Source organism: Perna viridis, chromosome 12 (assembly GCF_037379345.1).
Source record: "Perna viridis isolate PV_CMFRI_1.1 ecotype Kerala chromosome 12, ASM3737934v1, whole genome shotgun sequence".
NCBI classification, from domain to species: domain Eukaryota; kingdom Metazoa; phylum Mollusca; class Bivalvia; order Mytilida; family Mytilidae; genus Perna; species Perna viridis.
In genome coordinates, this window is record NC_142456.1 from 18426046 (window position 1) to 18439043 (window position 12998).

Below are 12998 nucleotides of genomic sequence, written 5' to 3' on the forward strand. Positions count from 1 at the left end.
TCTGTCTACCCTGGACTTGACTTTTTATGAGCAACTCGGCGGGTGTTTCTAGAAAAGCAGAGGACACTTACTCTACCGATGCATCTGGTCCATGCTCCAAGTTTTTAATGGAGTCTTAAGTTGCTCATTTGCTTATGTTACTTTGTATGTATTATTTTAGTTACTTAATGTTCTTTGTTGTGTATGTCTGTTTTCCATGTTTGGTCTTTGTCCCTGGATTACTTTCATTTGATTTCCACTAGAATCATATTTCCTGTGATTACTCTCTCAAACTGCATAAAAACAAACATTAAGTGCATTCTGAAAATGTCTGTTTTAGACACATTTTCGATTCGATTTTAAAGGGTCTATATTAGTGATACTTTTTATCATTGTTGTACCCTTACAAGATGGTTTTGAAAAAAGCCCAATGGAGCTTGTTACCAAATCCTATTCATTAACAAATATTAAGATAACTGCTACATGTGTATGTGCATATTGTACCTATTGTTTAAAAAATATGTTTAAACTAAGTCTTTGATTAGGGCACTGAACCAGTAGAAGTCTTTCATTAGGGTGCTGAACCGGTAGAAGTCTTTGATTAAGGTGCTGAACCAGTAGACCTGTAGAAATTATTGTCCTGACACCTAATGCCACGGCCACTGTAAGTTGATATTCCATCATATTACAGAACCTCCTTATTCCACAGAAAACCCCTCAATTATCTTATCAGCACTGGAGAAAACCAATATTGAACATCTTCATTAGGCGTAAGTTAAAAATATATTTGTTAGCTGTTCCCCTATCTACTCATAAAAAGGCCTGTCTAAGAAAATGTAGGTTTTCATTATAACAAATGTTTATTTCATTTACGTCCTTTGATTTAAATCTATGATAATCCTTAACCTACATAAATACATTTAACAAACATTTTTTTTGTTTGGACTCATCATTCTGAGTGAAGATAGACTATTTTGTTGAAGGATGTCAACAGTATACTTGTGGGCTTAAGAGAAATTAATGTCTTTTCAGTATGTTTATACTGTGAAAAAAAGATTACAACCATAAAATTGTATGCCTCTATTGATTATCAGCTATGATTTAATGATCTAATAGGAGGTTAAAGTTTGGAGGAAGGTTTAAATAAAAGAAATAAATGTCAAAGGTTTAAGGTCAGGAGCTCACTTCCATGTGTGGATCCAAGATCCAGGACTTTTGACCTTTAAAATTTAATTGATGTCAGTCCTATAACTTCAACCCCCTCCACTGACACATAATTGAGGAATTTCAGTTTATCTTGAAACTTGGAACTAGAGGCTCTAAAGACCCGGAATTGCTCACCTAGCTCGATAAGCAACATTCTATTATTGTAAAGGCAGCCTTTTATTTCTTGGATAAAAAAACATTAACGTTTATACCTGACGAACAATTATATCTATCCAGTAGTTTCTGAGGAGAATTTTTTTTAAGAAAACCATTAAAAATAGCATAATGAGGTTGATTTCAACATGCTGAACACCTTTACCAAATGTTAGGATGTGCCTTAACCTTATGATTTTGGAAATAAATGCCTAAAAACTTTTACCTGAGTGATATGTTCTATTTTTAGTAATGGTAGTAGTACAAATTGGTCTATTAGTGCCAGGAGACAAGTTTTCAAAGAAATATCATTAAAAATAGCTGAAAAATGTTCAAAAAGGTCAATTACTTCTACATGACTAAACAGATTTTCACCAAAGTTTGATTACTGCTTAAAATCTTATCATGCTTAAAATTTTTGTGTCTGTCAGAATTTGGCTTAACCTAATGGTTTTGGAGATATATAAAAAAAATACTACTGCCTGTCTAATGTTCTCTTTTAAGTAAAAGGGGCCATGTTTGTTGACGGATCAAAATCCTTAAATCAATTCTATGCAGAATACCCTAAGGAACATTCATACCAAGTTTGGTTGTAATTGGTCCATAGTATCATAGCTCACATGGCCAATTGGGCCAGGTTAGCTAAAAGACCATGAATGTCCACCTTTGAAGTGAATTGAACCCTTGAAAGTTATTGAAGAAGGTCACATTCGTAATAGCTTTGTATAATTTAGTTAACTTGTAAAATAGATAAAAATGCCATTAAATTTTGACTTTTCTACTATGCAGTATTAAACAAACTTTAAATTTTGACTTTTCTACTATGCAGTATTAAACAAACTACCATTTACTTTAAAGACTTTTCACCTTTGACCTACAATTATTTTCCTTGCCTTTCCATTCAGTATAAACATATGCTTGAACAAAAATCATATAATGCTTGAATAACAGTCATTTCCCATGCCCTACCTTATACTGTAACCATATGTTTTAATGCTTTAGCTGAAGCCATTTCCCTTGCACCTGCTTTTTCCTTAATAAAGTAACCATATGCTTGAACAATAGTCACTCAATGTTTGGGGTCCAATTATTCCCCTTGCTTTCATCTTACAGGACTACCATGTGATCATGTGCTTAAGCAACAGTCATTTCCTTGCCCTTCCCTTAAACTATAACCAAATGCTTGGAAAAGGTAGAGTTACAATATTTCTCCCCTGAGTGTTTTAGATATAAAACTGTAATTAACAACTCAGGAAACAGTCCAATATGCTGGTGATAAATGATCCATCAATATTACTAATTCATCCTATAGGTTTATTACACTATAGGCTGTTCTATAAACAGTCAACTAATGATTGGGCTCCAGTCATGTACCTTGCTTTCTACTTATAGGATAACATTATGCTTGAAAAAAAACAGTCACCTGATGCTTGTTCTCCTACCATTTCCATTACTTTTTTAGGATAACCATATACTTGAGCAACAGTTAGATATTTCCTTTGCTTTTCTCTTGTATAATAATCACATGTTTATACAACAGCCATTTAGTGCCTGATCAACAGTCATTTTCCTTGCTTTCCCTTAAAATATAACCATACGGTTGAACAACAGTCATCTTTCTTTGGGCTATATTAAAAATTTATTGCTTTCCCATATACTATTACCATATGCTTAGAAAACGTAAGGCAGTCACCTAGTGCTAGAACAACAGTCATTTTCCTTGCTTTTCTCTAATATGATAACCATATGCTTGCAAAACATTGAACAGTCATCTTATGCTAGAACAACAGTCATTTTCCATGCTTTTCTCTAATAAGAAAAACATATGCTTGCAAAACATTAAACAGTCATCAACAGTCATTTTCCTTTCTTTTCTATTATATTATAACCATATGCTCGAATGCTTGAGTTCCCCTGAGTGTTATCAATATAAGACTATAATTAACTACTCAGGAAATAGCCCAATATGTTGGTAATGATCAATCAATACTACTGGTTTTGTCCATAGGTTTATTACACTGTGAGCTGAAAAGATTTCATGTCTGATCATTACTGGCAGATATATTGATGATAAAATATTAGAGGCTTACTGGAGTAAAATGTATTGAAGCATGTTTATTTAATGTCATGTTTCATATCAAGGTTTACTATAGATCAATTTCCTTTACTGTTTTGTAGATACATCATACATATACTTTAAAGCTAAATAAAGTGAGGACACCATAGATTAGGAACTAGAATAATTGTGAGCAAAGCTAACTTGTTGATACCACGCACTCCCCTCCTTAGAAACCATATTGGAAACCCAAACGTCATTCAGATGGAAAAACAAAAAGTGCACAATGGCATTTCAAGGTAAAGGATTTGTGAAAGTTCCATTAAATTCCATTCATTGGTTAGGAAGGGGTTGCAAATTAGCTCGACAGACAGACAGACAGACAGCATGATCACTTATCAAAAGGAACAGAGTATAAAAGTTTTTTTAGTAAGGCCCAATAAGGGTCAACGTCACACACATAAACGCCATAAATAAGTTAACACAAATAGACAGAATACATGCAGAATCTAAAGAATAAATGAGCAATTTGGACTCAACTTAAAGTTAAAAAGGGAGTGTGGATTAGGAGCACTAGTCTGGTAAATATTTTCTTTTTTTTAGTGAAAAAAAATCTGATTGAGTTGCTCATATAATGTTTGTCATGTGTATTGTCTGTAACCAATTGTTCAGATGATATATAGTTTATTACTACATCTTAAAATGTTAATAAGTTGTCATAATAATAAACAAGAAATCATTTAACAATTCGTCAATTGACCAAATACGATCTTAGAACTGTATAGCCAGCTATTTTTGCAAGGTGCTAATTTTGGCACATTTCAACCACCTGGATAAAAACGCCAAAATAAATTCCGCAAAATATTTACACATGGCTTATAAAGGTAGTGTACCACAAAACATCCACCAAAATTAGAACTGCAAAAAAAATTCAAATACCTTTTTGCCTCCAAGTCCCAAAATTTTTATACCTCCCTTAATAACCCAAATATAGTACTAGTATAGTATAGTATAGAGTCCTGTATGCTTTCTATTTGGTGAACACGGGCATTACTTCTCATCCTACTGCCGAATTCTAAAACAAAACTGGTTTTATTACAAGTACACGTAATTGCACAGGTACAAAATCAGCAAGCATGTGTACAGTAAATAATCCCACTATACTAAAACTCTATGTACATATTCAATATAATGAAAGCAAGCTTCTTAGTATAGAAAATTCTATTAAAAAGGTTTCACTAAGCACCAAAAAAAATTACAGAATCCATTGAACCATAACTTTTAGACTGTACAGAATAGCTTAGTTGTAAAATACCTTTATGGTAACAGTTCCTATTTCTAGTTAATGGAAGTCCCAGATAATTACTTTGTAGGAAGTCTATAGCATAATTTTAGGGCTTTCTTCAGAATAATAGTGCTCAAAGAACAGCTCTATCATCAGTTCTTAACAGATTTCTGATAGACTGATCATGGCACTAAAATAAACTTGGTTATATTACAGTGCAGAAAGATTTCAAAATCTCATTAAATAGGCTACTGACAGCTTTGGTCTATCAAATTAAACTTGCCTATAATGATTTTGAGTTCTAATTTACAAGCATTACTTACAGAATTTAATCACACTCAATCCTATCTCATAATTTATCCTTTCCCACCCATCATCCCAAAAAAAACTGTTTCCAATCAAGGAATACTAATAAAAAAATCCCCTCAAGGAACATGTGTGTCAAAGTGTACCATATATATTAGAAGCAGATCAAGGATTTCAGATCTAAAAAAATTAAAAGGGAAGCTAAAGTATTTTTAGGGTAGTGTTTGTGAAAGAGTAATCAAGGGAACCAAGGTTCCAGCGGAAATCAGTAGAATGTAATCCAAGGACAAAGATCAGACATGGAAAAAACAGACATACACAACAAAGAACACGAAGTAAATAAAATCATAAATACAAAGTAACAAAATCAAACGAGCAACTTGGACTCCACTAAAAACTGGGAGCATGGACCAGGTGCACCCGTAGGGTAAGTGTCCTTTCCTTCTCTAGAAACAATTAACATTTCATGAAAGGAGAATTTTTTCCTAATTTTAGAGGGGACATAAACCCTGAGCATCTCCTTGGATCCACACATGGGCCTGGTTTCATAAAAAAAAATTTCAAATTGAGATTTTCATCAAATCATTGAGTTTCCATCAAGTCTTCAATTTCAAGCAATCTGATTGGTCAAAACTTCAGTTGAGGAAGGATTGGGGAAAATCTCAATTTTTATGGAACTGTACAAACTGTGTGTTTATGTATGAAATTTTGAGAGAGTTTAGAACAGCTTTAACTAAAAGAAATTAGCAATGATAAAAGAACTCTTGTATAAAAGTACATTTTGTAGTAATAACAATAATCTAACTTGATTTGTTTATTATGATCCACATTCCGTTGAAGTTTGAAAAAGTATACTGTATTTAAGCTTATTATTACCACATAGAAACCAAAAGTTCCAGGAAAGATAAAAAAAAAAGCATACTTCTTTATTCAGTCTAAGATAGCTCCTATCCTAACGTGGTTCCTGGATCATAACATAAACTTGGAAAATATACATAATTTTATTTTTGAAAAAAAAACACAAAATTTGATTATAAGACAAATTTAAGGTATGCACAGCAAGTCATCCAATCTAGCAATTCACACAGAATTAGGACTAGAACTATTATGTTTCAAGGCTTTTAATCTAGCAACTCACACAAAATTAGGACTAAAACCAGTATGTTTCAAGGCTTTTAACCTACCAATTCACACAGAATTAGGACTAGAACCATTATGTTTCAAAGCTTTTAACCTACCAATTCACACAGAATTAGGACTAGAACCATTATGTTTCAAGGCTTTTAATCTAGCAATTCACACAAAATTAGGACTAGAACCATTATGTTTCAAGGCTTTTAATCTAGCAATTCACACAGAATTAGGACTAGAACCATAATGTTTCAAGGCTTTTAATCTAGCAATTCACACAGAATTAGGACTAGAACCATAATGTTTCAAGGCTTTTAATCTAGCAATTCACACAGAATTAGGACTAGAACCATAATGTTTCAAGGCTTTTAATCTAGCAATTCACACAGAATTAGGACTAGAACCATAATGTTTCAAGGCTTTTTAATCTAGCAATTCACACAGAATTAGGACTAGAACCAGTATGTTTCAAGGCTTTTAATCTAGCAATTCACACAGAATTAGGACTAGAACCAGTATGTTTCAAGGCTTTTAATCTAGCAATTCACACAGAATTAGGACTAGAACCAGTATGTTTCAAGGCTTTTAATCTAGCAATTCACACAGAATTAGGACTAGAACCAGTATGTTTCAAGGCTTTTAATCTAGCAATTCACATAGAATTAGGACTAGAACCATTATGTTTCAAGGCTTTTAATCTAGCAATTCACATAGAATTAAGACTAGAACCATAATGTTTCAAGACTTTTAATCCAGCATTTCACACAGAATTAGGACTAGAACCATTATGTTTCAAGGCTTTTAAGCTTATACTTAAACATTATAAACAAATAATGATAACAGAATCATCTACAGAATATGTATATGATTTGTTAAGATCTGCATTTCAGGAAGATTAAAAAATTAAAATCTGAAAACTGCACTTCATTGGAGAAATCAGTAGAACAACTAAAAACTTCATTTAACTGACATGTTCAATTTAATAAAGAAATAAATGAGTATTATTCATGTAAACTTATGAGTCAATTAACTCATATAAGAAATAATGAATCAGGAAAACTGAGATTTTGCAGCAAAATTGTACTGAATTTTGACCTACAAAAATACTTAATACTTAACATTAATATTTACGCTCAAATTTAAGAAAATTAAGGCTTAGTGTACACAGCCTAGCCATTGAAACTAATAGGTATTGCAAACCAATAATATCAGCCAGTGTAAGATTTTGTAAATCATGTCAAGATAAAGTGGAAAATGCATGTCAATTATAGAACTCACTAAGGGAATAATCTTTCACACTATTTGATAAAAAATCGAAGGAATCTTTATTGGTGACAGTGTACTGTCTCATAAATACAACCAAATCACAGGAATTAAAGAACATTTGTTTGTATCTAAAGGAATCTCTCACATGCAGAGAAACAGTTTATTTTAAATATTTAACTTTTGCCAGTCAATTACAAATGTTGATATTTATTAAAAAATATTTTTTATGGTTAGGTCATCATTTTGCTATTGTTTGGAAATATATAAAAAGAGGCTCAGCTTCTTGAATTTTGTCTTTCAAAGGCAATAAATTAAACAAGAAGTTGTCCAACAATTTTGACTGTTTAGGAGATATATGTGAAAAACTACTATCTGACCCTTATGTTCTATTTTTAGTAATGACGGCCATGCTTTTTGACGAATCAAAAATCCCCACATCAGTTCTATGCAGTATACCCCAAGGAACATTCATACTAAGTTTGGTTTTAATTGGTCAAGTAGTGTCAGAGGAGAAGATTTTGGAAAGAAATAACATTAAAAATAGCAAAAATTGTTGAAAAAGGGCAATAACTCCAACATGGCTTAGCAAATTAAAACCAAAATTTGACCAGAGATAGACCTCATCATGCTGAACACTGTAACTCATTACAGAATTCAGCTAAACCTAACGGTTTAGGAGATATATGTGAAAAACTACTGTCTGACCCCTATGTTCTATTTTAGTAACAGTGGCCATATTTTTTGACAAATCAAAAATCCCCACATCAGTTCTATGCAGGACACCCCAAGGAACATTCATACAAAGTTTGGTTTCAATTGGTCAAATAGTGTCAGAAAAGAAGATTTTGGAAAGAAATAACATTAAAAATAGCAAAAATCGTTGAAAAAGGGCAATAACTCGAACATGGCTTAACAGAATAGAACCAGAGATAGATCTCATCATGCTGAACACTTCAACCCCATACCAGAATTCAGCTAAACCTAACAGTTTAGGATATATATGCGAAAAACTACTATCTGACCCCTATGTTCTATTTTTAGTAGTGGCTGCCATGTTTTTTGACGAATCAAAAATCCCCACATCAGTTCTATGCAGGATACCCCAAGGATCATTCATACCAAGTTTGGTTCTAATTATTCAAGTAGTTTCAGAGGAGAAGAGTTTTGTATAATTGTTAACGACAATGAAGGACAATGACCATGACGACAGACGCCAAGTGATGGCAATAGCTCACGTGGCCTTTGGCCAGGTGAGCTAATAAGATTTATATTTTTCCATATAATGGGTGTGCTGTAATATATTTACTTAACATGTTAAGAGATACTATCTGACAATGATAAATAAGTAGTCTTATATGTCAATATATGTAAAATGTCCATGTGTAAGTATTGGATTACACAAATATTGTATTCTCTGTAAATTGTACATGACTATGCTTTAACCAATAAACAAATTAGAGATTATTTGTATATTTTATTCAAGATTTAGTAAAAAAAATTAATTATATCAGTAAGAAAATTTCTTTTTTACATTTCTATTGTGGAACACTATCACAAAAGGTAACATACTACCAACAGTATGCAGAGTTTTAATATAAAATTTTAGTTGAGTAACCCTTAGCTTAAAATTTTTGTTGCCAAAATGTATAGTTCTTTACAATTACATTAAACATTTTAGTAGACCATTGGCAATTTAAGGGCTATTTGGGAGAGGACTACTGCTAATTCCAAACCCTGGTATGTCGACTTTTTACACCTTTTCAGAATAAATGTCATCTCCCAAGACATAAAACTTCTCAGTAAATAGCCATAATATCAATCAATGTACTGAAGTCTAAAGAAAAGCATGTTTCAATGACCCAGACAGTATAAAATGACTCTACAATTATGTTATGGAATAACATACTAGCAATATCCAGTCACTTTCTAATAGAAACCTGCAATAATAGCTATCTACCAAGTCGATGGGATAACTTGAAGGTTTTCTACTGAACAATAATGGCCAATGATATTCTAAGAACAGATCTATCAAGTTTTCTATAAACGGATTGTGTTGCTAACTGATATCTACAGAATCAATACTAGAAAGCTTTAGCTTCCTTTATGTTTTCTGACAATCATAGAATCGTTAACTACTTTATCAAACTGTGCAAGTACTCAAACATTGCTAAAAGGAGCAAAAACTTACATGCTATAAAAATTTCTTTTCTGATAACAGTATTAACTTTTGTTAATGTTTGACTAGATTTATGTTACACTACTTTTCTTCAATTTTTTTTTTTTTTAGATCTATACATAGATTAATCAGAAACTTTATCTGACTTCATAACTGCTTATATTCTGTATACAATGTACTACTATGTACATACACCACAAGCAGGGAAATATGCAGATTTTCTTAAAGACTGGGTTCCAAGCACTAAACCTTCCCCACTTCTACCATTAATGTGAATTATTAGTTTTTCACATTAGTGTTCATTGTAAAAAGTCACATTGTCTCTGTTTATTCATATCCTTTTCAAAATATCTCTATTACTGTTGGTTTTTAAGGGTGAAAGACCTAGGGTAAGGGACATAACTCTTACAACTCATTGGAACATTTGTATAAAGCATTTTATATCAATCTCTTTTAAGCATCAAAGTAACTTTGATAGATTTCATTCTATTTCAAATGAAAGCGTGACAGGCTTTGGTGAAATTTAATAAGATGCAAGCATATCACTGATTTCAAGAGTTATGTCCCTTACCCAAAGTATACCTCCTTAAACACTCACTTTTATTTTTTTGAACAATTCTAAAGAGTTAAACCACTGGGTCATGTAATGGTTAACAGAAACACCATAACAGCACTTTGGCTACCACTTGGCAAATAAAAATATACATTTCTTCTTAAGAATTTGAATCTTTCATTTTCAAGGAAAGAATCTACAATTATTTGGTAGGTAATTTAAGGAAAACAATATAACTAGACATGCATATGTTGCTGGAGTATAAGAGAAACTCTTCTGTTGTACCTGTTTATAATCTTGTTTTGGGGTCCTGTGGTGAGAGGATTTACTTGTAATTAATTGAAGACTCATTGGTGGCCTTGACCTGACATTTTTCATCAGTAGGGTTGTTGTCTTCAATATCCATTCTTGTAATGTATAATAGATTAAAATTATACCTACCAATTTGAACTCTTTGATACCACACACATAGAAAGGCTGGTCTATATTGGAATTCTCCAGGTACACACAGTCTGTAATGAAAAATACAAAACATTAACAGACATGATTTTACAATGCAAAAAAAATCAAACAGAAATTCATATACAATAAAAATACTGAACTAAAAGATTTAATTCCCCTGAAAAAAAGCTATCTGCTTTCACACCTAAAACAATAACTGTAAAAAACAGTAGCAGTCTTCATGGTTAACTTTTTGGGCAGAAGCCATACAGACCTGTAAAGTTAAAAAAAAATTGAAAGTGTAAAATTACATTTCACTAACAGGGGAAAAAGAATGGGTCGAAGACAGAAATGGCCAAATTTCCTTAAACAGGAAGTAGACACTGGCAGGCCTGAAATTGGGACCTGTACCTGATGCAGGATACCAAATATCAAGAGGCTGTGTTCAATGGTTGCTGAGAAAATGTTATGAAAATAATTTCCCTGCCCGCCCTCCCTGACGACCAACATTCACCATACTATAACCTGATTTTCACTAGTGAAAAAAAAGTTGCTATTTATTATTAATCCTTTAACATCATCTAGTTTACAAAGGAAATTATACTACTGGAAAGATTTTCCCTGCTTAGCAATAATATGTGCATTTCTATCATAATCAGCTGCCACCAGTGTTTTACTTCTGTACATAACATTTCTCAGAAGATTTCTTGTGTATAGATGCAACAACTTTGTCATCTTATGATCTTTTTATAGTGCTATTTGATGGCATCTTCTTTGATGTTATCACTCCCTGGTGTCACAAATGAACAGTCTACTTACATGCACTAATTACCAAAGACAAAAGAGTGCAGTAGTTAGGCCAAGAAAAAAAATGTCTGTTTAAGGTTACCATACCTACCTCATTTTTTTCTGCATACCCTAGCACATTTTATTTTGTTATTCTTTTATGAAATGCAACTAAACTTTTTTTTCACCTAAAAAAACACTATCAAAGTCAAGAAATCTTCCTTTAAGTGTGTATATAAAATGATATTAAAAATAAAATGACTTTACCTACCTATCTGCCTATCCAATTTTTTCATCCAATGTAACCTTAAACGGACATATTTTTTTCTTGGCCTTAAAAAAAAATTTCACAGGCCACAACTGTAGAACTTGTGGATTTCAATGGCCAAGACCGTAGAATTTGTGGATTTCACTGGCCAGTACCGTAGAACTGTGTGGATTTCACTGGCCAGGACCGTAGAACTTATGGATAACACTGGCCATGACTGAAGAACTTGTGGATTACAATGGCCAGGACTGTAGATCTTGTGGATAACACTGGCTAGGACCGTAGAACATGTGGATAACACTGGCCATGACTGAAGAACTTGTGGATTACAATGGCCAGGACTGTAGAACTGTGTGGATTACATTGGCCAGGACCGTAGAACTTGTGGATTACACTGGCTAGGACTGTAGAACTGTGGATTACACTGGCCAGGACCGTAGCACTGTGTGGATTACACTGCCTGGGACCATAGAACTGTGTGGATTACACTGCCCGGGACCGTAGAACTTGTGGATTAATTCTGAGACTGTTATAGTACAGTGAAACTAATCTAATCAAAACCATTTTTGGACATTCAAATTGGGAATAGCTTTCATTATGGTATGAGTTTTATCAATCATTGAAGAACATGTGGTGACCTGTAGAAGTTTGATTATTTGTTAACTTTTTGTAGATGACTGCTTCATTGGCAATCATACATGTACCACATCCTATTTTGATAATGGTTGTTGCTTGGTATTGGTGGATGACTTATCATACCACATCCTATTTTTGTATCAGTTAAGACATGTGTTCTGCTTATCAAAATAGGATGTGGTATGATAGGTCATCCACCAATACCAAACAACAACCATTATCGAAATAGGATGTGGTATGATTGCCAATGAGACAGTCATCCACCAATACCAATCAACAACCATTATGAAAATAGGATGTGGTATGATAGGTCATCCACCAATACCAAGCAACAACCATTATCAAAATAGGATGTGATATGATTGCCAATGAGACAGTCATCCACCAATACCAATCAACAACCATTATGAAAATAGGATGTGGTATGACTGCCAATGAGACAGTCATCCACCAATACCAAGCAACAACCATTATCGAAATAGGATATGGTATGATTGCCAATCAGACAGTCATCCACCAACACCAAGCAACAACCATTATAATAATAGGATGTGGTATGATTGCCTAAGAAGCAGTCATCTACAAAAAGTTAACAAATAAAAGTATGTGGTTTTATTTCAAATTATTCAGGGTTGGATTTAGACAGTTTCAAAATGCATTTATACAAATACTTGAAAAATATATAAAATTATATTGGCTGACCATGAATTACTTTCCACATGTGTCAATGAAATTGACATATGTTATTTTTGAAAG

At 32.8% G+C, this 12998-nt stretch overlaps 1 protein-coding gene across 5 annotated transcripts in view; it reads right to left on the reverse strand.

The window, feature by feature from the left end:
• The window catches only part of LOC148601542 (uncharacterized), a 137142-nt gene that overhangs the window by 112553 nt on the left and 11591 nt on the right, over nt 1-12998 (reverse strand). For all 5 annotated transcript variants that reach the window (XM_088555503.1, XM_088555502.1, XM_088555500.1 and 2 more), the window contains exon 3: nt 10553-10623. In XM_088555503.1, coding sequence (XP_088411629.1) covers nt 10553-10623 — 71 coding nt within the window. The remainder of the gene's footprint in view (nt 1-10552; nt 10624-12998) is intronic.